The 26,394-nt window shown below is 47.0% G+C and overlaps 1 protein-coding gene across 4 annotated transcripts in view; it reads right to left on the bottom strand.

Moving 5' to 3' along the window:
* The window catches only part of LOC119388159 (voltage-dependent L-type calcium channel subunit beta-1), a 189,975-nt gene extending 167,565 nt beyond the window's left edge, over nt 1-22,410 (bottom strand). For 2 of the 4 annotated variants that reach the window (XM_049413841.1, XM_049413840.1), the window contains exon 1: nt 6,196-6,279. Coding sequence is in view for 2 of the 4 variants with exons in the window: in XM_049413832.1 (XP_049269789.1) it covers nt 6,196-6,279; nt 22,072-22,152 (165 nt within the window). In the remaining 2 variants the exon portion in view is untranslated. Of the gene's footprint in view, nt 1-6,195; nt 6,280-22,071 lie in introns of those variants that run through there. The other 2 variants (XM_049413832.1, XM_049413833.1) reach the window with 2 other exon arrangements.
* Nucleotides 22,411-26,394: the final 3,984 nt, after the last annotated feature.

The raw sequence follows: 26,394 nt of genomic DNA, 5'->3' as shown, positions 1-26,394 counted from the left end.
ATGCGACGTTTCACACAAACAAATTTTGCGCCATGAGATTATGAAAGCAAAGTGCCCAGGAACGTACTATATAACCGCAGTCGACATGCGCAGACTGCTTATGACGATCGTATGTAGATGTGACGTATCTTGACAAATTCGAACAAAAGGCTAAGTCAACTCTTAGTATGGTAACTCTGTCAGCATTTAGTCTCATTTGTAGCAGAGACATCAGGCTTGTAGAGGCGTGAGCGTTTGCTGCTAACCAAGCGCTGCCAATAAACGTACGTGTCTCCGATTCTGGTCAGAACGACCACTTCTTTGGTAAACCGGCGACACTAGATTTAGTAGCGTGCAGAGCTCGTTTTCCCCGTCGACCTTTACAAGCGTTGACGTTATGGGCGACGATATGTTTTACTCCAATTAAGAACATGTACTAGACAGCTAGCTAGCTTCACAGACGAAGTAACTTGCGCATGCACCAAAGCTGGTCCCTTTAATGACAGTATGTCAGAAGCTGTGTACTAATAGGATGAAAATATATGTACAGGGTTCACTAACATTAATTAATTTAAAATGAAAAATGTAAGCATGTCAACGGTACGGCCAGAAACAGAATCGCAAATCTTCACAGGCGTGTTTCGCGGCGACAGGTCATTCAAGACCGAGCCAGAGTCCGATCGACGCAGGCCAGCTGCTGACGTCAGCGGTGACGCCATCGATGCGCCGCGGCCGCGCCGGTTTGGAACGAAGCCAATTTACCAAACCTCCGGCGATTATTTGTAGTTACCCTCTCCCTCGGGCAGCAGGCGCCACCTGGGGAACGGCGGCGGAAACTTTCGAACCCACTCAGACTTTCGCAAAGCAACGCGTCTGACGCGAGACGGAACGCGTGTCGAAACTAGCATAAAAAACTAAGAGCCGTTAGTACCGGGGAAAGGGCATGGCGAAACGAGAAAATGAGCAGTGTCAAAGGAGAGGACCAAGAAAGCCTGAATTCAAGAAATTAGAGACACCGCCTCGCGATCTTTCGACGCATAGTTGAACTGAATTCCCTAAATTGCTCTAGTGAATGAGTGAGAGCTTTATTGTGGACCAAAAGTGGCAGAAGCTGAACGCGACTGGAGGTACCGCTAGTTCATACAGGTGGCTCCACCCAGGAAGGTGCCGGAAGCTGGAGCCTGTCGGCGATGTCCCGGGCCCCCTGGACTGCCAGGAGTTCTAAGCTACATCACTTTCTCTGCTTACAAGACTTTTGCCAGGAATGCTCATTCTTGCTCGGCCCGTATTCTCAGACAATCCCTTCCGGCGACAGCGCCGCTTTGCGTGTCGTATAACGCGTCATATTCTTGATGCCGAGTGAAGCGTATATTGTAAGGGAGAGGAAACCGTCACTATACGCTGCCGAGCTGGCGCTAGCTCTGGCGAGGATTCGGGGAATCAGTTCCGCGGTTCCCTTCGACAGCAACCGGGACGTATACCACGCGGAACACAAGCATGCACGGAACTATGTGAATGACCGAATGAAGTGGCGGAAACCAACGCAACGCAGCCGTAAACTCATATAGTTCAAGGGCCAACTCTGCGAATATTGATGAGAACACACAATAATGGCGCGTTTTCGTGATATGATCATTATGATGCTTCTTAAGGCGCAAGGTCCAGTGACGTGTCAATCAAATGATTTGTTGGGCTGGCAATGTTAACGGGTCGCAAGTAAACACGAGGAATGAAAGAGAAGCCGCACTCGCAGCGTTTTGCACGCGGATGGATGCGGCCCAAATTGGTTGACGATGCAGGTTCTTCACCACATGACACGAATCCCTTGCTTACAGCACGCTCATACATGACGCTGTCAGCACGCCGTCGTCGGGATCGAGAAGCCCGATGCATGCGTAATGCGCTCCGTGCCCTCGAAGAATCAGCGAAAGGCGCTGAGTTGCAACCAAATGACAGAGCTGGTTTCAGGTAACCGCACACATCACTCCAGCAAGAGACAATGACGCGAAATAAAAGAATCCCTAGGGCATCGCGAAAATGCCACAGAGATGGCCCGCAGCTGCGATTGTTTAAAGGGACACTGAAGGCAAATAATTTATGTCAGAGTGAAAGCTCAATGTAGTGACAACGTCTGAAACGGCAATGTTATCAACAGCAGCGCCCTACTTACCGAGAGATTAAGCTAAATGTATCACACGATGAGCGCCACGAGCGGCACATTTTGGAAATGATCCCGATGACGTGAGAGAGTTCGACTACAATTAATCACTCGTGATCAAACTAGCTGCAATAGAAAAAGAACCTTCCGTGCATCAAGAGACGTAATAAAATGCTGCTTGTTTGTTTTTGTTTGATTCATGGAAAAAAGAACCGCTTTGGCGTTGCCATGGGGAACGGCGCGCGTGGTTCAAAGGTTCCGTTGTCGCCGAACTGCGCTTCGCCCGGCACCCTGCTTCGCTCACGCGGTCGCGTCTCACTGGTAGTTTCGGTATCGCGTACTGCGGCGTGTGTTTTGCGCGCTCGTGAAAGTCGCTCTGACAGAAAGTTCGACAAAATGCCGCATGCATGTGATGTTGCCGGATGACCGAATGGTGCACGCCGCCAGTGCACGCCGCCGCGCAGTAAAGGCGGGCAACGTTGGGCACGGCAACAGTGACGTGAGAAAGACCGCTTTCAGGCGGGTGATTTGAAGTGCGCTAACGCGATGCGGACCACTAAAACCGTGATTTTATTTCAAAATAAGCACTTCCTTGGCACAAAAGTAGCACTACGTGGTTTCTGGACCGCTATTTCAACAACCAACTTCGACTTAATATTTGCCTTTAGTGTCCCTTTAACAGCTCTAAACCGCCCTGGAAATCAGGTTGCCGCGCTGTTAAGCTCGCGTTGTGGGTTCGATTCCCGGCACGGCATTTCGATGGGGGAGAAATGCAAGAACAACCGCGTACTTAGACTTAGGTGCACGTTGAATAACCACAGGAGGTCGAAATTAATCCAGATACGGCGCGAATCATAATCGATATCGTAGTTTTGGCCCGTAAAATCCTATAAATCAACGAATGATTGTTTAAGAAGGAAAATCGTTGCATTGCAGTCATGGGACATGTCGCTTTTAATATGCTGCTATACAAATCCAGCTTTGCGGATTGCTTACATCACAGCAATTTTTCTGCAGCGGCTGAAAATTCTGTTTATCATATAGTACAAGTGTTCGGTAGCGCCCTGCACTAACACATATAATCGGCAAACTTATCCCGACATTCCAAATAACGTTTTAATGAGCCCATCTTTGTATTATTATTATTATTATTATTATTATTATTATTATTATTATTATTATTATTATTATTATTATTATTATTATTATTATTATTATTATTATATAACAAGAATGGAAGGGATGGCGCGTACGCAGTATATCAGCTGAAAAGGCTGCTGAGAATCGATATCAACTTCAATCCCATCGTTATATCAATTCAAGAGGTGAAAATATCTACTAAATAAATGTATCAGAGATAAACGAAAATCTACAGACATAACTAGGAAATCGTTTAACATCTACAAGCGCCGTGCTGTACGTACGTCGCGCAATATAAACATTTTCAGCTGATTATAGCACCGCAAGCGAACTAACCGTAAAAAAATTATGATAACCTGCACACCCTGCATTATTTATAACACGGTATAACGATGTGATAATAACAAAATATGTAAATGATAACAGCGATGGTGATTCTCCACCATTTCCTTGGCATTCAACGCAACGCATGTTTCACCCTCTCTGCTTTACGCACGCGCGTATTTTCCTGCACGAGCGTACCATTTCCACAGTCTTACACATTATGCCACAACAAATAAATACGAAAACAAAATTCTAGGGTTTTACACGCCAAAAGCATGATACGGTTATGAGGCACTCCGCCGTGGCAGACTCCGGGTTAATTATGACCAAACGGGTTCTTCAACGTGCGTTTAAATCGAAATACACGGGTGGTTTGCACTTCGTCCGCTGTCTTAACTCTTCGCCCCTGAATAGATGAAAGAAAATAAAAAGAATGTGGGTGCAAGCCCGCTCCTACTATACGCATTAACGGGGGTAAAGCCAATCAAAAATAAACGAAGATGTGTTGTAAGAGTACCCAAAACGGAAATTTTGTTGGAAAATAGCCAATTTGAAGAAAAGTCGCCTTTCGAAGGGGTCGAAATGCGGCCAGCGTCGCAGGGAATCGAACCCACGCCCTCGAGCTTAGCAGCCCATCATCTTAGGTGATAAGCTACGATGAAGGTAAACAAATAAACTGCTTTGTTTTAGAGACAGAGCATCCTTTTCTATGTCTAGGTGAGTTTTGCACATGCACGTAAAAATAGGGCAGGTCTCTTTAATAATGTTGGGCTTAACGTCCCAAAACTACAATATGATAATAACGGAAGCCGTACGTAGGGCTCCGGAAATTTCGACCACCTCGGTTTCCTTAACGTGCACCTAAATCTAAGTACCCAGGCCTCAAGAATGTTCGCCTCCATCGAAAATGCAGCCGCCGTGGCCGGAGATTCGAACCCGCGACCTTCGGGCCAGCCGTGGAGCACCATAACCACTAGAGCATCATGGCGGGTCTGGGTCTGGGGCTCTTTCGGGCTTCAACTTCGCTGCACGGAACAAACGGGGCATGCACTGCAGGCCCACACGTACAGCAGCAGACGAGGACGACGACGATGCTGCCATGTACTCGTTGTTGGTGGTACGGTGGTGGCGGCGGCGGCAGCCACACACTTCCCCTTCGGCCGTCTGCGAAGCGTTGCCAGAGCAACGATTCCCTCAGCCCGGCGGTCCCAACGTGGGATGCCAATAAAATTACCCCGCCCGACTCTTGGCGTACCCGCTTTTCGGTTAGACAGAGCCGCTTGTTTACAGCTGCCAGCCCGCCGGGAGTCTGCAGACCACCGACAGTGCGGCGGCGCGAGCCAGTAGTAGTTATATGCGCGCAGAAGGACGAGACAGGGCGTGCGCTTCGCTCCAACGATTGACTACGCGCGGCTGCGAAGCACCGACTCCGTAAGTCGCCGGCGAATTCAAGCCGAGTTCCTAGAACGACGGTTCAGCAGAAGCGAACAAAACTTGCGAGGCGAAAATTGCGACAAAAATTGAGGGGAACGTACACGAGGCTAGCGATAAACACCGAGAGTTTTTATTTGTTTAATCGCGCACGTGCGTCCGGGAGCAAACGTTAGAAGGAAATGAAACAGAAGAAGGCTAGTAAAACAGAAAATCTTGACCAGCCAATTGTATAACGGAGGTTCTCACTTGCGCGGTGCATTTCACAACACAGAAGCTCATACAGCTGCCTGCAGTCCCGCGAAGCAGCCCTGTCTATCCCGTGCTCTTCGCATGGCCAAGCGTTAACCATTGAGTATAGCGTTTGGAGATTTCAACTGACGACTACGTTCGGGCAACAATGATCGCTCCAGTAGACGAAAGAATCCGGCAAGAACGTTTTTAGAGAAAAAACGGCGCAGGAAAATCGGCGTAAAACAAAAGGATGTGTGCCAAGACGGCGTCGTTTACCCGACTTGAGTCTCTATACGGCATACAAAACAGCGAGGACCGTGAAAAGAATGGAGTCAACATTGTGACCAAGGTATATCAGCCATCTGAGTAGCTTTTACACAACTTAACTATGGAACTACGAGTACATCGGCTAGTAACACATATTGGAGGACTTCGCTTGTGTCGTCAATTGGGGCGGTCGAAAAGAATCAGGCACAGATTCACTCGGCTGGAGAGATGCACTACAAATACATCACTATTGCTCTCTATAATTATGCATCAGAGGTGTCAGCGTCAAACAAGACAGAGTAAGATGCAACGAAGCTAAATAATAAAGGAAACTCAGAGGAAACGTTATAGAAAAAGAATAGTAACTGAGCAAAACGTATGCACATGGAAGCAGCAGTTTAAAAGCACCGTGGCAGAATGTCGATTCTTGCACGAGGCCACGATGTGAACCGGGCTGGCAAAAAGAAAAGATATGTAACGAGTCGAACATTGGGGGAAGGGTAAGCGAAGCTCGCGAGGAAACAAAACAACGAGAGTCCAGTTCTTGGTTTAGTGACATGCATCAACCGCAACCGCGTGTGTCTGGAGACAGACATTAGTAGGAAAAGGAAAATAAATAAATCTAGTAAAATGGAAAAGATTGTGGCCGTCACCGTACTCACCTGCCTGGCGAAGCTGTTCGAACTGTCTGAGAAGTTCCCGTCGGGATGCCGGATGCGTTCGCGTCTTTTGTTGACTGATGATGACTGTTGACCAAAGGGAGAGAAAGAATGCATCGACACAGTGAGAAAGAGCACGCCGTGCATTTTTGCGAGAAAGACGCTTGCACGCTTACAATAAATTGTCACACCAGCTAACCCTGTGCTGGAGTGCTTATCATTTAACGGCTCGGAAAGCAAGCTGCTATAACACTCCTGCAAATCGTCAAGTTCAACCACATTTTCAAGTTCGGCGACATTTCTAACAAATCGGTGACACCGTTGCAGCTCTCTAGCCCAGTCAGGGCTCACAGTGCAGCGAATTCGACGAAATGGCGGCATTCGAGATTGATTGATTTCAATATAGGTCACAAGCCCTATGGGGACCTGCAAGGTACGTTCAATAATTACGTTCTTAATTATGTAGTAAATAATTGTGTTATCAGACTTTATACATACAGTTAATAATTATGCTAGCGAATATTCTCTATATAACTGAAAGCAAACTGACGGGCCTATTATTCCTCAATTCTCTAGCACCTCCGCTCAAAGAAAATAAACTGCTACTATTATTCAAGTAACAAGTACACTTAGAACCCACATGCACTGCGTAAACAGGGTTACAATGCTTTGTAAATACAAACTCACTGCCACCATGTTACCAGGTTGACTTTTATTTCGACGTCTCCTGCCATGTTTCACCCTGACCATATTATCTTGCACAAACCTTCTAACGTCCCCTCTAATTACGCACACAATTTCTTTATCTTTGTTTAGAACTGTGTCACTCGTTAATCGGCAGCTCTTAGGTACTCTACAGCTATGCATAAAATTCATTTTGTGCACTTATATGGCGAACATGACCCTTGGTCTGATCATATTTGTTTAAATGTTGTTACTGTCGATGCCAAGAAGTATCATTACTGCCAACTTCAAGAGTCCTCCGTTCTTCGATGCTTTCTCAAAGGTTACAACGTTACAATTTGGAATTTAAACGTTCCCCTCTTGGTAATCAGGTTTCACATTTTGTGCAGTTGAAGGTGATCTGACGTAGGAAAATCTGATACTACGCCACTTCTCCCAATTTTTTTCTCTAGATTTTTTTTCTTCCCGGGGGAAGGGGGGGAGGTGTCTTGCCGTCTCGGTGCCTCACGCAATATTTAGTCAAAGTCAGATATCCCGCAATACTTCCGAGTATTCAGAAGTTCGCTCAACCTATTTGCAGTGAACGGATTGAGCAAATCAGGTACGGGGCTCTAGAGTACATGACCCGACACCCCTAGACCATTCTTAAGTGCTATAGGAAAAATAGACAAATATATCCACCCTCGCATGGCAAACTCGGCGCTGCGGAGACGACCACGCTGCGAATATTAGAGACGAACACTTACATAAATCTGCACACTCTCCACGTGATCTACCGCACGGCGTATATAGACATATGTCCATGGTGTGAAGCAACACCAACACTCCTTCACATCACGCGGGAGTGTACATAGCACGGAGAAGAGCACGGCAAAAATGGCACATGGTACGAATTGGATGGGCTGCTGTCTGGCCCGGCCCTGGAAGATAAGCTACGACTGTTCCAAAGAGCTGAACGGATAGCCCGTGTTAGTGGGGCATTGGAATACGAGCACCACCCTGCCGGGGAAGCTCCGTTTTTCAGCCCCATATTCCCTGCGGAGCACCGGAGTAGGAGCCTGTCCGGTTTCTGTACAAATAAAGCTCTACTACTACTACTACTACTACTACTAGGTACAATGGCGCGTGCCATGTAACATTCCCACCACGCGTTTTTAACACGAAAGTGTTTTATGCCGGGGTCCACCAACAACATCCGTCACGGACATGACGTTGATAAAATGGACGCCAACAGGCGAGAAAGAAAAAAACCAAGAAAAAGATCCCCCGCTGGGAATCGAACCCACGACCTTGCGGCCGCGACGGCAAGCGCCCGACGCCCTACCGACTAAGCTAACTATGCAGATGCAGGACACGGCGCGAACGCGCCTTATGTCTTTCACACATTCTCTTTCGCACGGCGCTCTCTGTCAGCGATGTAGGTAGGCGGGGCGGTGCCGCCGTCTGTGAGAGGTGAAAAGAAGTAATGGTTCACGGCCGACATTTGCTAGCGCTTACTCCGAGATTGCGCGCGATTTCGGAGGTCATAGTTACAACGTCTCGGTGTGCGTCGGCGCGCTGGCATCGCTGAGGCATCCTTGACGCAGTTCGTTCTTTGCCTTTCGCTTCGTGTTAGCGTGCGTCGGCTCATCGGAGTAGCGCAGCTTCCACATGCACCAACGGGATTTCTCCGCCGCCGACTGCTTCGATTACGAGAGCACCGACTAACAAAACTGCTGCAATACGCGTTGCAGAAAGGGCGCAATTTCGACGGGCGAATGTCGTGCTTTGGTGGAGCGAGACCAGCGCCTGCGAGACAGCGGCCAGCGGGACGCACGTGTTTGCGGCTCAGGCTACGAACCTCTACCTCCCGTGTTGCTGAAGCGCAGTGTGTGGTAGTGTATGCATGAGCGCAGGCGTCAGTCACCCATTGCTAGAAAGCGCACCCCGTGCCGTTTCTCTCCTTAATTGACGACGCTTTGAAGAAGTGCACATCGGGTACCAGTGTTGATTATGAGCTTGTTGATATCATCCTTACGCGGGATTCACGATTCGCTGTGTCCAAATATATGTTCACAACGTCAGCTTCCACAACGGTTTAATCATGATCATGGGCGTTAGTCGTCGCGATAGAGACATGTCGTAAACATGGGTGCATCCATGTCAAACGGTGCTATAGCTGCCAAACACGAATAGACATTGTACAAGGTCTCATATATCACTACACAATAAGCACTACACGTTTCACTTTCGTGTTATACCGATTCCTATAACGGAGGGATCAGCCATGTTTTTTCAATGTTTTTGACAACGACGTTCGTAGACACGCGAGTGTTCTCCATAACGTTTATAACTACACAAGCTGCCGTCCATGCATATGTCTGGATCGGTACATGTTTAGAGACACACTTTGAAAGGCCTCGTGACAAGCTTTTCAACGAAGCTGTAATCGCGCAATTTTGAGCTTTATTTTTGGCCACGCTGAAATGCATGTCCAACGATTACGACCGAGCAGGATTCATTCGTGCACAACCCCACTGAAACGTTTCGTAGGTCGTGACAATAATTCTACGTATATTCCGCATAATTCATAGAGAATTCATATTTATATATGATATAAATTCCATGTAAATCCACGCAGAATCATCTTAATGCATGAGGAACATTTCAGCAGAGATCAGGGCTGTTCACACGCAGCTGACGAGGTGTACATTTGATGCCACGCCATGATATAATAGAACAAGCACTGGTGTTGTCATGATTTGTGTTAGCTACTTGCGTAGTGTAGACAAGCAATTTTCAATAAAAGCTCTCCCTGAAAAGCGCGCCGTGACACAGGGTAAAGCGACTGTGCATTTCCATCGAAGAGCCTGCCTCGTGAAATACGGCTTTTTAACCATCACTGGGACATCGTCATGCGGAAACTCATTGCACTGAAATGTTCTGCGATTCCAGACGCTGTCAAACGTCGCGCACTTCCGTTCAACAACTCGCAGCTAGAGTTACAGTTCGGGTTTACAGTATATTTCCTACGCCATGCCACTACGCTGCTTGGCAACGGCGTCTATCGTTGCATTGCTCTCGAGCTTCCGGTTTCCAGTTCCGCTGCCGTGTATCATTTCATGTAGTTTGCCATGAACTTGCAGGGCATCGCGGGGAGAGGGGGGGATTCAACTGACCCCCCCACCCCCAACGAAATTTTTCAATTTTGCATGCGTATATACAGGGTGTTTTTTTTTTTTTTTTTAGACAATACAGATTCTTTTATAAGAAAATTCTATGACAGTCACGCTCCCGTCGCTTTCGCACACGTACTCTATGTCGAGGCGGAAAAGTTTTGCCGCAACTAAAATGACATTGTCAAGATCAGTTAATCAAACTCGTTAATTGACTTAAGGACTTGAGGGCAATTCTTTACATTAGAAAGTTGTAGTGCGTGCCAATTTATGGCATACCCATTTTTTTAAAAATCACGAAAGTTTGACGTAATTCGATATATTCATCATAAAATTTTAAGGGCAAAATCGAAAGTGATCGCTCCCGGCGTGCAGAAAACGCGGCCTCTCTGTTACGTCAGACCGGAACTACTCGTGACAAGGAAGTGACGAAATTTGAAACAATCAGTGTTGTTGTTTCTATCGTCACGCTCCCAATGACAACTCCAACTCCCATCTCAACCCCCCTCCCTTTCTTTTTTTCGCAGCAAGTTAAAACCCGAACTTCGGCCTCCAACATCGCGGCTCATCCCTCCCTTTCTATCAGCCGAATAGTGGCTATAGTGTGCAGCTGCACGAGAGGAGCAAAGAGCGACATGCTAATTCAGCAACATGCAAATCAGCCCATCCGGGTCGTCTGTTTCGTGCTTTGTCAACATGATGTCCCAATATCGGCCATATGCATCCACACGCATAGCCAAAGTTAAGCCGTGCACTGAGAGATGTAGCGAAGATTACCGAAATACTTCAACAATGATGGCCGTCACGGAGCGCATGAGCGCCGTCACGTGGTCTTATTTCGTATTTCGAGGGCTTTCTTTAAACGCCTGAAAAAATCGGACCGTACGTTGCCAAAAAAAAAAAAAAAGATGGATCGGACGTTTGGAATGCCTTCTACAATACAACGAAACGCACTTTGCTCTAAAGTGAATACTAAGAGTTTTTCATAATCGATGCGAGTTAAGTAACCAATTAAGCACAATATAAAAGATACCCTAACGAGCGCCACATGACGGCAAACCATATGTCGCTGGTTTTATTCAGTAGCAGTTAACAACCTTTTTAAACTCTTGGTTCTGTAGTTACTTGAAACACCCGGTATAATAAAAGTTAATAAAAAAAACCACATGTCGCTGGTTTTATTCAGTAGCAGTTAACAACCTTTTTAAATTCTTGGTTCTGTAGTTACTTGAAACACCCGGTATAATAAAAAAGTTCAACTTCTTTACAGATAAAGCGCGTGGTAAAAAATCCAGGAGCACACGCAGATTTGCAGGTGTTATTCATAGGCAGTGCAACTCCCGACTTCGCAGGCTACGCGGGAAGAGGCGTTGAGAATGCCGATTTTTCATTTTTCGCTTTGTTTTTGCAGACTACGAGTGCCGGAATCCCGGTGTATTCTAAACACGGGCGGATTCCGCACAGAAGAGCACATTGTTTGCAGCAATGGCAGCAAATTAACACGCCCGTGCTGAGTCGCATCACAAAAATTCTCAGCCAGTTGCACCCCAGGTGAAAGCTGTACGAACTGCGGAGCTGTGATCTGCCTGTGTTTCCCTTGTGTTTATGTGCTCTTTTCTGTTCTTTTGTGTCATTTTCGCGTGATTATGTGATATTCTATCCTTATCTGTTCTTTTCTCGTGATTGTCTAATTTGTTTTGCGATTACCTATCTTCCGTTCTATGGTATCCAGTCTATAATGTTTTTCTAGTGTTTGCTGCTCCGAGCGCGGTGCGTCTTAACTCCCGGCGCTGGCGTTTCGTCTCCGCTTCTCTCTTCTTAGACCTGTGTCTAACACCCGACGCTGGCCTTTCGCTGTCGCTTCGCCGGCTCAGAGAGATGGATTAGCGATTCGGCGACGCTGGCGTTCCAAACGTGCAGCCTGCTCGACTTGTGTTTATCAAACGTGGGACCTGCGTGACGCCAACCCGAGACATGAAACGACGAGAGGGTGGTCCTTTAAACTGCTCCGCAGTTAAAACATGGCGCCGCACGCGCGGTGAGATATGCCCGTGGTATTTGGCTTTAGTTTATCAAAGGTAACGCGGGCCTGGCTCATCTCGTGTCATTGCGTTAAGGGTGGCAGAAAACTCGGCAAAAAAGAAATGGTTAGGGGAGGGTGAGCGACAGCGTAGAGAGAGCGCATTGAGACGGTTGGCGTATATAAAACAAACCGATGAATTCCGAGCAGAGCGAGACGCGACAACAGCTGCTGCTGGCCGTGCAAACGCACAGCTGCGCGCGCAGAGAACGTCTGCGTCCGCAGAATGGGTGCGCCGGCTTTCACCGCGCTTCTTCAGTGAAGGAGAGAAAAAACGACGGCTCGGGGAAGGCATCTTTCTCCGACCATTTACTACATATTCTTCTATCATCGATTCAATGTGTTCAAGCTTTGTTCTTTCACAGTTTACTACATGCGGTTGTGACGCATAAAGTAACCTAGGTATGCAGTATGATAATGTACAGGCTGTTTCACGCTTAAGGGAGAAGTCGGAGCGCATTGCAACGTGCTCCGAGTTTTCCCCTAAGTGTGAAACAGCCTGTACAGTGTATTAAAGCCCATATGCAGTTAGACACAGGAGCTTGTAACCAAGCTTTCACACAGATAAGAGAACATATACATTACACATTAAGGTAAGAAGAGCGTACAATCAGCAATAGGCGGAATTGGTGAGACCAGAAACGCAGATATAGAAACGATTTCCTTAATTAGGGTGTTAATAATAATAATAATAATAATAATAATAATAATGTCAAGACGTTGATTAACGGGCACTCAGCGACGGCGCACGGCAGCGACAGTCAAAGCGGGGCCGACTCTCTGCACGAGGGGCGTGCTCTCAGAGAAGAGAACGACCCACTGGAAGGCGCTCGACAGGACGACCCATTACTGAGTAGGAATGCTTCGCTACAATAATAATAATAATAATAATAATAATAATAATAATAATAATAATAATAATAATAATAATAATAATAATAATAATAATAATAATAATAAAATAATGAGATTTTACGTGTCAAAGCCACGATATGGTTATGAGGCAAGCCGTAGTGGAGGGCTCCGAAAATTTCGACCACCTAGAGTTCTTTAACGTGCACCTAACTCTAAGTACACGGGCCTCTAGCATTTAGCATCCATTGAAAATGCGAAAGCCGCGGGCGGGACCGAATCCGCGTCCTTTTGCTTAATTAGGTTCGCGTAAGTGGTTTGGACTTTTATTTAGACTTCTAGGCACCATACCATTAGTATGTCGGACCTGTCCCGTCATGGTTTAAAGAGCAGGGTTTTGTCCACGCAGGTTGTTGACGATAATGGCGGTCGAAGGCCCCTGATGTTGCGCTCCTAAAACAGTACTTCCCATCTTAACTCCCGGAAAGCGAGGGACCATGGGCAGGCCATTGTGAGAAGCACGCCATCGCTTCATTTTCATTTTTTCGTCTATTGTGAAGCATGTACTTCGCATACGACCAACGAGGGGAGGGGCTACGAAACATTGCACCTCCTAATGGGGAACCCTTCCTTCGTACGTTTATGCATAAAGCTAGCTGTCATTCTGGCCGCTAAGCTAAAGATAATAATAGCTCAGGTGTAAGTGTCGAAGTCGGAACTATGCCGATATGTAAACTGAAGACGGTGAAAACGAAAGTACGAGCATTACTTAGCCTTAAATTTTAGCGTTTGAATCCGTGAGCACTGTGCGTAGCCATAACCATATACCTGGCGCTAACCTACAGAAACGTGGTTTCAGTGGAAGAACGAAAATTAATAAGAAGCCGAGCGGGAAGAAATAAAACCATTCCTTCTACAGACAAATTCTGCACTACGCCCTGCAAGGTTAACGACGATGTTAATGCTATTTCAGGCAACGAAAACAACAAGAGAAACTTAGAGATAAGCGTTATAACGTCGAGTTCACAGATGACGCGCCTACGTTGTCGAATTTCTAAACCCAGGAGGACATCAGCATGCGAACGTAAAAAACCAGCGTAGTTCACGATTACCTAAACTAGTCCTGACATCATCAATTGACGCAAATGTGCAGTATCGGCTGCCCTGTACTGTGAATCACGTATTTCAATCAATTAGTAATTTTCTTTTTTTCCCATCGTGCTTCATCGCGCGCGCCGCGGGCTTCAGAACCAACCCAAACGCGACACGCTGTGCAAGCTGATGCGACTGGTGCAAGATACTGATGACGTTCCGACTAAGCTCGTTAAACAGCGTTGTCATCGCTGCGCGCGGGCGCTTGGTCACGTGGTATATTTTTATGTTTCGTGAGCTTCTTTTAAGAGGCGAGAAAGAAAGAGAAATCCACGTATATCGACGAAGTGAATGATGATGAGGGGGGCGAAGCTCGGATTGTTCGGTAACCGTGAATCTCCCGTGACATTCCCCACTCTTCATCATGTAAATGAGTGACAACACGTGTGTAGAGTATACACATTTTATTGGTCATAATTCGTATGTCGTGTTGAGTTCTGGACTCCGTCTTCCTTTCATTATCACCGCTTTATAATCCGTGAAATGTAGAGCCAATGGTTCTTCGATCGGATCTAACCTAAAATTGGCAAGGACAAGGTCTATGCACGTCCCCTTAATTACAGTCATATGAAATGCAACGTAGAGCGTATCGTGACGTCATACAATGCACAAGGCAGTTGTTGTCAGAGATATCAACGTTACAGTCACCGACTAGCACGAAGGGGTTGTTCTTGTACTTTGTTTCATAATCACTCATTGCTAGATCGATGTACTTTTCTACATTCCCTCGGGAGAGATTCGGAACCAGGTATACTGTCATGACGGTTCCGTTGGACAGTTTTATTGGAGCGTGTTCTCCGTTGCGAGAGGGCGTGCACCGCAGCGCCCTCTCATGTATTTTTCTTTCACAGATTGCTTCTTTTTTTCAGTTTCGATTTTTGTTCGGTTTTCGGTGCACCCTCTCGTGTATTTTTCCCCCACAGATGTGTTTTTTTTTTTTTCAATTTTTCGATGCGCCCTCTCACGTATTTATTTTTTTCAGTTTCGGTTTCGTGTACCGTGACGGACGTGGACAGCGGACAAGGCTAGGTCTTAAGGAGCTTCGCCCCTTAAAAAAAGCCGCGCAAAGGATACAGTGTCGCAAACAAGTAAGACTGGATGTGAAGTCTCTCGAAGAGCTAACGTTGACGTGTCCCCCGGAAATCTATCTCCATATTTATGATAAAAAATTGAAATATAGTAATTAGCAAGTGAGCTGATTAGCGAGTGAGCACTGCAAGTCAACTCATTATGAAGAACGCAAAAAAAAGAGAAAAAAAAAACGAAACGCTTCCTCAATTTGCTGCTAATAAAAAGCAATTCGTTTCATCCTCAGAGAAGGCTTCCGTTTTATATACATTCTGAAAAAACGAGCGAATAAAAAGGGTATCTTTTTGTCCCACGCCCATAATCGTCATCTACAGGCTGTTTTTTTTTTTTCTTAGACAATACAGATTTTTTATAAAAATTTGATGGCAGTCAGGCTCCTGTCGTTCTCGCACATGAACTCTATGCCGAGGCGGAAATACTTTTCCGCATTTTAATGCCTTTGGCGCGACTAATTAACAATAACTCGCTAATTAACTTTTTAATCATTGACTTGAGTGCAGTTGTTTATATTAGAAAGTTGTAGTGCGCGATAATTTACGACATAATCGTTTTTTTAATCAGAGAAGTTGCACGTAGTTCGAGATATTCATCATCGAATTTCAAGGGCGAAATCAAAACTGATCGCGTCCGGCGCGCAGAAAACTAGGCCTCTCTGCTACGTAACATCGGAACTACACGTGACAAGGAAGTGACGAAATTTGAATCAAAGTGCGCTGAAGCAGAATATGGTCGGGAAAATTGGCAAGCATTCTGATATACACAAGTAGACAGCTTATTGTTCGCGTGCGATGTGCAATGCTTGCCTGTTTCCTTGTATAAATGCTATAAACTATAAATCAGCGCAAAAAGCTATTTCGCTTGTGTGCAACAAGCAGCGCCGCAGTGGCTGCCCTCTAGTTTTATGCTTCCCAGACAAAGAGCAGATTCATACTGCGTTTTTTTCTTTTCTTTGTGTTCTTTTTTGTGCACAGCTCGAAAGAAACAGATACGCACCAAATATTACACGCAAAAGTAAGGCGATGCGCTAGCACAAGTGAGATGACTTGCAGTTTTTCACGAAAAGATACGGCCGCGGCGCGCCTTCATTCAAACTTCGTCACTTCCTTGTCAAGGGTAGTTCTGGCCTGACGTAACAGAACGGTTGCGCTTCGTGCGTGCCGGGCGCGATCAGTTTCGATATCGCCCTTATAACTCGATGACGAATATCTCGCACTAAGTGCAACTTTCGTGATTTCTAAAAAATGGGTACGCCATAAATCGGCACGCAGTACAACTTTGTAATATAAACACCTGCCCTCAAGTCAATAACTGAAAGGTAATTAACGAGTTTTATTAATTAGTCGTGACAGTGCCATTTCAGCTGCGGCAAAGTATTTCCCCCTCGATGTGGAGTTCGTGTCCGAAAACGACAGGAACCTTGCTGTCATAGGATCTTTATTAAAAATCTGTACTGTCTAAAAACAAACAAACAAACGAACACCCTGTATATTGCGTGCATTTCTTTGCATTGTCGCCGCGCGCCCGTCAGTTCCAGGTTACGAAAGGTATGCGCGTTATCAGGGTGACGTGACATTCTTGATAGGAAAGTGGCGATAGCCGGGTCTTCAAGAAAAGAAACGCGAGCAAGCCAGGTTAGGATTATAGTTGTGTGGCAGAAATACTCTCCAAATACTCGAGTTTTTTTTTTTTTTTTTTTTTTTTTTTTTTTAGGGGTGTAGTCATCTGGCTTGCTTGCGTTTCCATTCTTGAAAGCCCGGCTATCGCCACTTTTCTATCAAGAATGCTATGTCACGCTGACAGCGCGCACGCCGTTCGTGACCGGGAAGCGCCGGAACCACGGGGATAACTCGAGGAACGTACGGGATGCAGATGACGATTAGAGATATGTGGCAGAAAGACTCCCCAAATACTCGAGTTTTTCGTACAGAGTGTATAGTTGTGTTGTGGGACAAAAAAGACACCCTTTAGACGTGCTTTTTTTGTAGAGTGTAAAAACTGTTCACGATGGCTGGGACACCTGTATGCAGAGTTTCTTATATACAATATTACCTACTATATATGTAAATGTGGAGCCGGCGCCTATGCGAGTTTCCTAACGGGCGCTGTACGTCTTAGAGGTTACGGTATACGAGTGAAAAACAAGCCATTGTGGCAGACGAAACGCTGCTGCTATCCAGACGCGCATTCGAGGTGTCCTCGCTCTCTGAGAACCGATTCCAATCCGCATCCTACATATCCCAACATCTCCATGCATACAACGGTTCCCAGCTAGAGATTTCTCTCCAGATGACTGCACGAAAAACCTACGTCTACATTCATGCAAGCAGGACATGTTCACACCTTCTAACCTGCGCGCCCACGCTAAGAGGCAAAATAAACTTGAGCACCACAGCCGACTTTGCGGGCTTCGTAAGGGGAACAGACAACAGCCGATATACAGCAGCCAGTGCAACGCATGACTTTCATCACCTATATATCGAGCGTAAAGGAGTTGAGTTGGTTGAGTCTCAACTCTGTGCAACATCACCTTCTCTCGCACTACTGGTTTCGATATGGCTCGCTTTCAAGCACCCAATATTCCTGCTGTGCCCGCCGTTAGCCACGAAACGCAAGTGAGTGAGGGCTCATGAATGAGCTCCCAGACGACGAATAAAACTTGGGGTTTTACGTCCCAAAGCCACGATATGATTATGAGGGACGCCATAGTGGAGGGCTCCGGAAATTTCGACCACCTGGGGTTACTATCGTGCAACAATATCTAAGTACACGGGCCTCTGGAATTTCGCCTCCATTGAAATGGAGCCACTACGGCTGGGATTCGATCCGGCGAACTTCGTGCCAAAAGCCAAGCACCACAACCACTATAGACAACTGCGGCGGGTGAAGGATCTTCCATGAGTTCTAGACGAAGACATAACGTTAATGAAAACCAGGAGAGAACGAAGCCAAGGCTTCATTATTTATCTGTTGGCTTTCATTAACGTTGCGTCAAGCAAAGAAACGAGCCCCTCAAAACTCTCTTCCTTCATTCAGACGAAGACATGGCGTTGCAAATCTACTGGGGGATTCACAATCTCTCCCTCTCTCATTCAAGCAAAAGGCAAAACGGGAAAAGAAGTCGACATACCGTTTCGTGCTCATCACATCAGAACCGATAACAGAGTGCAGCCGATGCCTCGATCGCCGTCGTATCGTTTTCGCAGCCCGGACAATAGTGGATCCGAGTGCGGCCGGATGGGGAGAACGCGACGCGCTTTCTTCTCCGCGCCGAGGACTCTCGACCGCCGCGGTGGGAACGCCGTAGCCACTCATTACCTCTTCAGCAAAGCGCACTCGCCTGCTGCATTGTTGCCCGTATCAGAAACGAGACACAGTGGCAGGGCGAGGAACTCCAGCGTGTTCTGCCAGAGCGCACGACTGCGCAGCTTCTTTTGCAGCTACACACCGAATGGCTTAATGGAAGACCCACCGAGCACTACATAAGGGAAGACCTACGCGTCTTGGCGATGACTGTGCATTAGGTGGGGAGGGATGGAGAACACCGCTTTCATGCGAGATTTCCCACTGGCGCAGCAGCAAAAAAAGAAAAAGAAATCACAGGGTTTATTATGCATTCGCCTGAGACGACTCTAAGGCGAAAGCCATCATCATCTCTTTCTTCTCAGTCGATGTATTGATCCTCCACCGCCCCTCTGCGAAAGCTATCTGCACCTAAAGTGGTTTTGCATTGCCTCCGGGATCGGAGGCGTTGCAAGTTCTCTGAACCCCACATGGTTTAGCACTGCCTCCATGATCGGCTCACCTTTGACCAAGCGGCGATGCCATATGTGATGACGTCATCATGTGACGTCAAGATGACGTGACAAATTTTGGCTATCTGTGATGTCATGATGTTGACATACGGCGACGTCATCACGGAATGATTTTTCGCATCACTCGTGTTGACCCGCCGACGGTCAATTTTCGTGTTTGATGAGGCATCTAAGGCTTCCGCCTTAACAAAGGCAAATTCCACTGAATGACGCCTCGCATGTGCCGGGATACTAAGAAAGCAGAACAATGGAGCGCGATGATCGATTGATAGTGTCTGACATGTGCTAAGTACTTAAGAACATGTGCACCATTAAGATTGCACATCTCCGAAATTTTTGTGCGTAGAACAGCATGCTTTTGTTGAATATCGTTGTGATAATTTACTCTTGTATTTTGCATGTTGTACACATTTTCCATCCTTGCAACAACCTATATTCGCGACTGTATTTTACGCACATTTTATATTATTTATATATTTTTTTTCTTTTTGAGCACTCTTTGAACACGCACAGTGCGAAGTGTATGTGGTGATGCGACCTAGTCGGACAAACTGATGCCTTTAGCTGAAAGAGACATGCATCTAACAAACTGATACCCGAGACTGATGTATGCATGTGCATAGTGTGAGTCTCAAACTTTCCGAAAAAAGGTAAAGGCTCTCGACTTTCCCGATCAATTTCGCGTTACCGACACTGCCGCCATTATACAGCGCATACAGGCACACGGTGCACATAAGGGCTTACACAATGACACTACGAGCGACGCGTCGCTTGGTGCTCCACCACGACCGAGGAGGAGGAAAAGTTCGAGCTTATGGTGTTACCGGAAGGATCTGTGCATTTATTATAAGGCAGATTTGAAGTTTGAAGTTTATTCAATATTTAGTACATACACAGAATATAGATACCTAAATATTGTAGTAAATCGCAGCAGAATGCCCCACTGACTGTGATTAATGCGTCAGTGCAAACTCGAGTGAGATTGCTAGCCTAAAAACACTGTTTTGGTATCCCAACGTACCTGACATGGATCGCTATCGCAAAACTAAGCGCTCGAGATTTAGGAGCGCGTTAAAGAACCGCAGGTGGTCAAAACTAATCCGGATACCTACCTCACTACGGCGTGGCTCATGTTATACCGTGGTTAGGAGATGTAAAACCCAAGAATTTGTTTTAAATCAGACCTCGAAAAACACTGAATTCAAGCGTCATTCATTCATTCATTTTCGATACTCACAATGTATAATGGTGTTACAGAGAGGAGTGGTTACATATGTATTACCCGTAGGTTGACCAAAGCTGTTTAATTTCATTCGTAGTGATCATTTTTTGATGCAGCAAAGTCGTTCGAAGCTGCACTCGCTCTGTGGTTCGTCAGTAAAAACTCCGCAATCCATGCATCCGCACATCTCGTAAATTCGTGACAGTGAGACTAGACTATGAACTGCATGCCAGACCCACACGTACGTATCGTACAAATGACCTCGTTTCCATGCAAATTACAGTTTGAGCTCAAATACAACACTATATTATTTCTCTGCTTTTGGGAAACGCGTGATTCGTCTACAGATATCTGTATTGAAAAAATATGATTGAAAGAAACAGGATTAAAATTTCACGCATGTCGGGCGTCAATCAGACCGATTGCTGTCAGATACTAAAACATAGTTTGTAGGAAGTGCCCTCAAATGACAGCAACGATTAGTTGGAGAAAGGCATGCGCATCGCATGCAAGTCAATAAAAGAAAGTCCTCTTTGTCACTCTTGAAAATTCCGGTTTCACGCGGTACACCACCTCTTCAAGATCCAGACTGCCGATGCTCATTCTTGCCGGTCCTTATCAACCCTATACCCCCAACCGCATTTTTTAGGAACATCAGGAACTAAATATTAGCGACCCACTCGGCACGTGAAAGTGACACGACCGAAAAGGCCTAGGCGTAGATGGACGACACCGTGACTAGTATCAGCTCCTCACGAACACGTCAGACGGGCATGACGATTACTCATGAGTTACTGCGGGAATGAGCCGGCGACTTAAACGTCGCGAGTTCCTATACGCGCAAAACTCACGACCGAAAGCTCCTCCTAACACTAATTGCTGATATCTGACCTATTAAATAAGGTGCGGGGATACGCGATGTGATGAATCGCGGCTAACCGAAAATACCAGGTGCGCGCCAACGCGCCCTCCTAGAGAAATAAGCACTCCTTTATACTTTCATAAACATAAGCCAAAGGCGACTTCCCACGTGAACGGGTTTCCTCACATATGCAGGCAGACACGCACACGAACACGCGACAGCGAATAAACAGAAAAAGTTCTCCCCCACAGTTCGTCGACCTCACGCAGGTATACATCGATGCACCGGCGGCGCGATTCCGGCGCTGTCGATGTGACATCACAGCCGCTCGCCTCTAGCGTATCATTTACCGCGTCGCACGGCTTTACGACAGCAGGAATGCAAGTACCATGTCTGATGCGACTCTGACACGTCCAACGACGTCCGGAAATATATCGAGAGGCATTGTAGTCCACAAGCGAAGAGACCGAAACTAACTCCCTACCGCTTTCGATTATTATTACGCCTTTTAATGAGCATGTTACAGTCGCCCAAGCTGTTTGTTGTTGACGACCTTTCTAGTCACGACAAAAGGTGTATCCTCTGTAAGCAGAGTGCGCGGTGCTCTTAATTATTCCGCCTCACTATCGATTTACGCCGGGGCGTGCATTATTCCGTCGGGCGTCGCAAGACGCATTACCGCAAATTGCGGTCTCGACGCTACAGCGCCGGAGCATCTCGCGACGCCCTGCATGATCCGGTCACGTAAAAAGGATTGCCGCCCTCCGGATTTTTCCGGCCGTCTCGGTCGCGCTGATACGGCGCGCGACCGAAACGTACCCGTCCCTCGGCGCATGGGGAAAGCATTCCCTACAGGAACACACCAAAAGGCTTAGCACGACTACGGGCACGGAGCCAAAAGCAGCGTAGCCTGACATGCTGGCTGGAGTGTGCCGGCGAGGTGTATTGGGTGTGCCTCTGCACGGGCTCACCTGTGAACGTTTTGATCGGATGGCGACCGTTGGTAGTTCTTCCAAAGCGAAAGACTGCTGCGGTAATGGTGGGGTCGCCATTGCGGGGAAGCTACCTCACAGTGGCGTACGGCGGGCACAGCAGCCTCGGCATGGTGCGTCGCTGGTGCGCCCCAGGCCGCCCTCAGAGCCGCTCAGCCGTCGCCGGCGTCTCCGGGGCGTCGGCGGGCCACGGCGGAACAGAACACGCGCACACTCACGGTAGCCACGATACGAAGAAACAGCGCCGCACCCGCGGCGTCCACCATCAGGCGAAACACACGGCCAACTCTCGTTATGTTTTTGCTTATTTTTAACGCATCTAACAGCTTTTGCTCTGCTTGTTATCATCTGATGCTGGCAGCTCGTCTTGGATCTTTGTGCGGCTCGCTCAGCTGGCTTCGGCTATAACGATTCGAAACCACCGAAGGCAGATTGGCATCGCGCATGCATGGCCTCCGAGAGTAAAAATGCAATCTCGGAGGCCGTGTAGATTGATGTAGTTTTGCCGCACAGAAAGTTTGTTCTTCTATTCATGTAAACAATATTACTTTGATTGACACAGTCCAAGCAGTTTATTTACTATTTTATGTGTGGTTTCCCAACTCGCATGGTTACCGCAAATCTCAAAGGCTTTGCTTTTGGGTTCGAAGCGCACGAAAAACAGCGCTAACCGCGTGGCGCCGCTGGCGCGCCAAGGCAATTCCTTCAGCAGTCGCCAGGTAGCGGCACCAGTCTTACAGACAAGCGCTTCGCAAGCTTTGACAGCGCCCGAGTGCCTTAAATATTAAAGTCCCTTTATTAAATATACTAGTAATGCCGTGAAATGTCGGTGCACAATGCAGTTTTTCCGGCCGAGAGAAGTTGTTTATGTTCCTTATAGCTTCTAGAGGTTTACGAGATGAATTGCACACTGCGCTACCCCCTCCAGCCACTATAACTGCGCCCAGACGACTGCTGCAAATCTGAAAGGCTATGCTTTTGTACACTGCAAGCACCAAACGAGAAGTGCTTTCTTGGATCCCTCCTGTGAAGTTTGTTCCGCCGTCACCAGGTAGCAATACCAGTCACACCAGAGGCATAGCCAGAAATTTTTTTCGGGGGGGGGGGGGGGGGTTCAACCATACGTTATGTATATTCATGCGTGCGTTTGTATGTGTGCGTGTATGTATACGCAAGCAAAAGTGAAAAATTTCGGGGGGGGGGGGGGGTTTGAAGCCCCCCAACAACTCCCCCCCCCCCCTTTTGCTACGCCCTGGAGTCACACTGACAAGCGCTTCGCAAGTTCTGGTACTTTGGCCCTTTGGACAACTATGCTTTGGATGCCGTGCGTTGAGTGGCGTAAATCATGGGGGGGGGGGGGGGGTCAGAGGGGTCTTGACCCGTCTTGTGTTCAGGCTAGGGGGACACCCTTTACAAGTGTCCCCCCCCCCCCTGAGATTAATTTTCGAAACATCATGTTTGAATTACTTGATAGTAAAAGGGACCCTGACGCGGTTTTTTGAAATTTTATCAGCGTTTACGCTTCCTCATCATTAGATAATTCGCACCATAATTTAATAAGCGACGTACCTTGTATCAAGGCAGCTACGGGCTATTATATGTGAAGCCCTTGTGAAGCAATCTGAAGCCCTTCCAAATAGCCGAAACGAAGTACGAAAGTGAGATCTGCTTTTCGTTTCAAAAGGTACTAAGAGCACGAGCTGCCTGAAATGGTAGGGATTACTTCTGACGTGCCGCAAATGTTCACTACGCTGCGCTTCAAAATGCAAAATACAAAAAGAATTCCCGATCACCTACCGTTATTTATTTGTGCCGACGACTTGTTGGAGTCCATTAACAATGAAGCAGGAATCTGATTGCTCCACCTTGATTGTGTTATTAAAAAAAATTACCGGCGAGCATAAACATGCTTTACAAGAAAGATTACAGGTTTGAATCGTCGGAGGCTTTTTCTTACAGGTTGCAGGATGGGGAATTAAGCTGAAGTTAAAGAAAAGCTGTACCTTTACGCGCGTGGGCGTGCGCAAGATTTCCCGTTACGGGGGGGGGGGGGGGGGTGTTATTGCAGCCTTCATTCGGCCGCCATCATAAGCGTGCGCAGGGTTCCCCTTCAGGGGGCCGAAGGCCGAAGGTTCGTCGCAGCGCCGCTCCCCCTCCCAATTACGTCAATGTATGGTTCTGACATTGCGCCCCCCCCCCCCGAGTAACAGCCCCCCTCCCTATTATGTCAATGTGTGGGGCTGACCTTACGCCCCCCCTCTTAGGTGATTAGGGGGGGCGGCCGCCTCCCCCGCCCCCCCCGTGCGCACGCCTATGGCCGCCATTATCGTGAACAATCTGCGTAATAACGGCGTGGGGCAGACTTCGCGCCCCCCTTAGGTTGTAGGGGGGGGGGTCACCCCCCTTGCACCCCTGGTGGGTACGCCTATGTTCACTCGTTTTAACAAAAAAGTAACAGTATTTTCATTTCATGGTTTACCCCGAATGGCGTATTAGCTAAAAATATGCTAAAAATTTGCTGCTCATTGCTGTTAGGCTAAGCTCCCAGGCCCGGCGCCATCGCACATGCTCGTTTCCTTTTATTCTATTTCAAAGCATGAGTTTAATTTTTATATAATCAAAAATAAAACATATATTTACGAAAAACAAAATGGCCGCTATGGCAAGATGTGTGTCCCCCCTCATGATTCTCCTGGATTTACGCCACTGCATGCGTTGGCTACGCAATTGAGAAAATATATACTCTAATTAAACAGTGGCACCATATGAGGCGTGCGCCGAGTTTTTGGGAAGAAGCAGAAGCCAGGTCTTTCTGTCCAACTCCCGAAACAATAATCGTCATGTGGCCTGCATGTGTTTCCTTTCTTGAAAATTCGATGCTCTCACGCCCTTGATACTACTGCACCGTAGAGTTCCAGAACCGAAGGCGACAGTTTTCCTGAAGAGTACTAGCCGTTGATATTTTTTAGCATAGTGAACTATATATATGTTCATTGATGTTGATGGTGATCGCACTTTTTTTATTCTTTTTTTTTACTGAGAAATACTCGTTCCAGAGAGCTTTCCAACTGCCAAATAACATCTAGGAAGGACTTTTAGGCGCTTGTTACGTGCTGTACGCTGCGTGGCACTCTTTACACAATTTTTTTTTTGGGGGGGCGGAGGGGGGTATTGAGAGGGGGGCTTTTCTTGCATGCTGACATTTATTGCATGCATGTGCGACTCGAGTGGATGAGCGAGTATAACAAATGGTTAGGGAACATGCCTGCCTGGATTTGCCTCCAGGTGTATTCCTGCCTTTTGTGCAGGGGCGGCGCCAGGATCTTTTTTACTGGGGGGGGGGGGGGGGGGGGGAGCACTCACGACGAGCGAGTTTTTCTTTAAGGGGGCGGAGAACTTATGTGCTGTGTTTTAAATATATTTTCTCCTAGGGGGACAAAGAAGAGCAGGCGGAATTTCATTTTTTTGGGGGGGAAGGGGGGGAGGGGGTGGCGGGGCTGCTGCCCCTTACTGGCGCCGCCCCTGCCTTTCTGACGGGGATCTGGCTTGCAGGGTACTAGGGTCCTGCTAAAAGACGAGGCCAAGACATGCCAAGTCACCTTTACGAGCATGGAGGAAAGAAGAAACTAGGAGGGAACGCCGCACGACAATCTTGAAGCCTAGTCATAAAGAAATAAGGGAGATAGGGGCAGCGTCAGAGCAGTCACAAGTGTATGCACAGGAGTTTGCTTGCCGAGGCTAGCAAACTCCCGTTAGAATTTGTTAGGTTTCAAATAAATGGAGATGCCGAAAATTGTGACGAAACTATTGACAACTTTTCGATATGAAGTTGACAGAAAAAAGTTCATTGACAAGCTTTCCTTAATTACTCGTTTCAAAATAACCTTAGCAGCGGCGAGGTGATTCCGTCTAGACGCATGATTCGCTTGCGAAGATTGCATGTACCTTACGTCAAGTCATATAAAATATCTGTGCATGTTATATATAAAAAAAAATGTAAGCCAACGAATCCACAGTTGCCTGGATTTCCCGTTTTATTGGTTCAGATATCGCACTGACGTCCTTGACATGTACGCCTTCTCATAAGGCGGAGGTTGGGTAAGTATTACGCAGAGGGCGTTCTCATCCTGATCAGCAGCCACATTTTGGCTGGCACACTTTCTGTAGCTGTCACTATGGCAGAGTTTCTATAGAATCTATATATAGGCACTTTTGGGGAAAAAGCTTTTTTTTTGTTATTATCGTCAACTGTTGAAATGTTCTAACAAAGGAAACAAAACTCCACTTCTGCAAAAAAAAAAA

The sequence above is a fragment of the Rhipicephalus sanguineus genome, chromosome 3 (assembly GCF_013339695.2).
Source record: "Rhipicephalus sanguineus isolate Rsan-2018 chromosome 3, BIME_Rsan_1.4, whole genome shotgun sequence".
NCBI lineage: Eukaryota > Metazoa > Arthropoda > Arachnida > Ixodida > Ixodidae > Rhipicephalus > Rhipicephalus sanguineus.
This window is presented reverse-complemented; position numbering and strand designations above follow the sequence as displayed.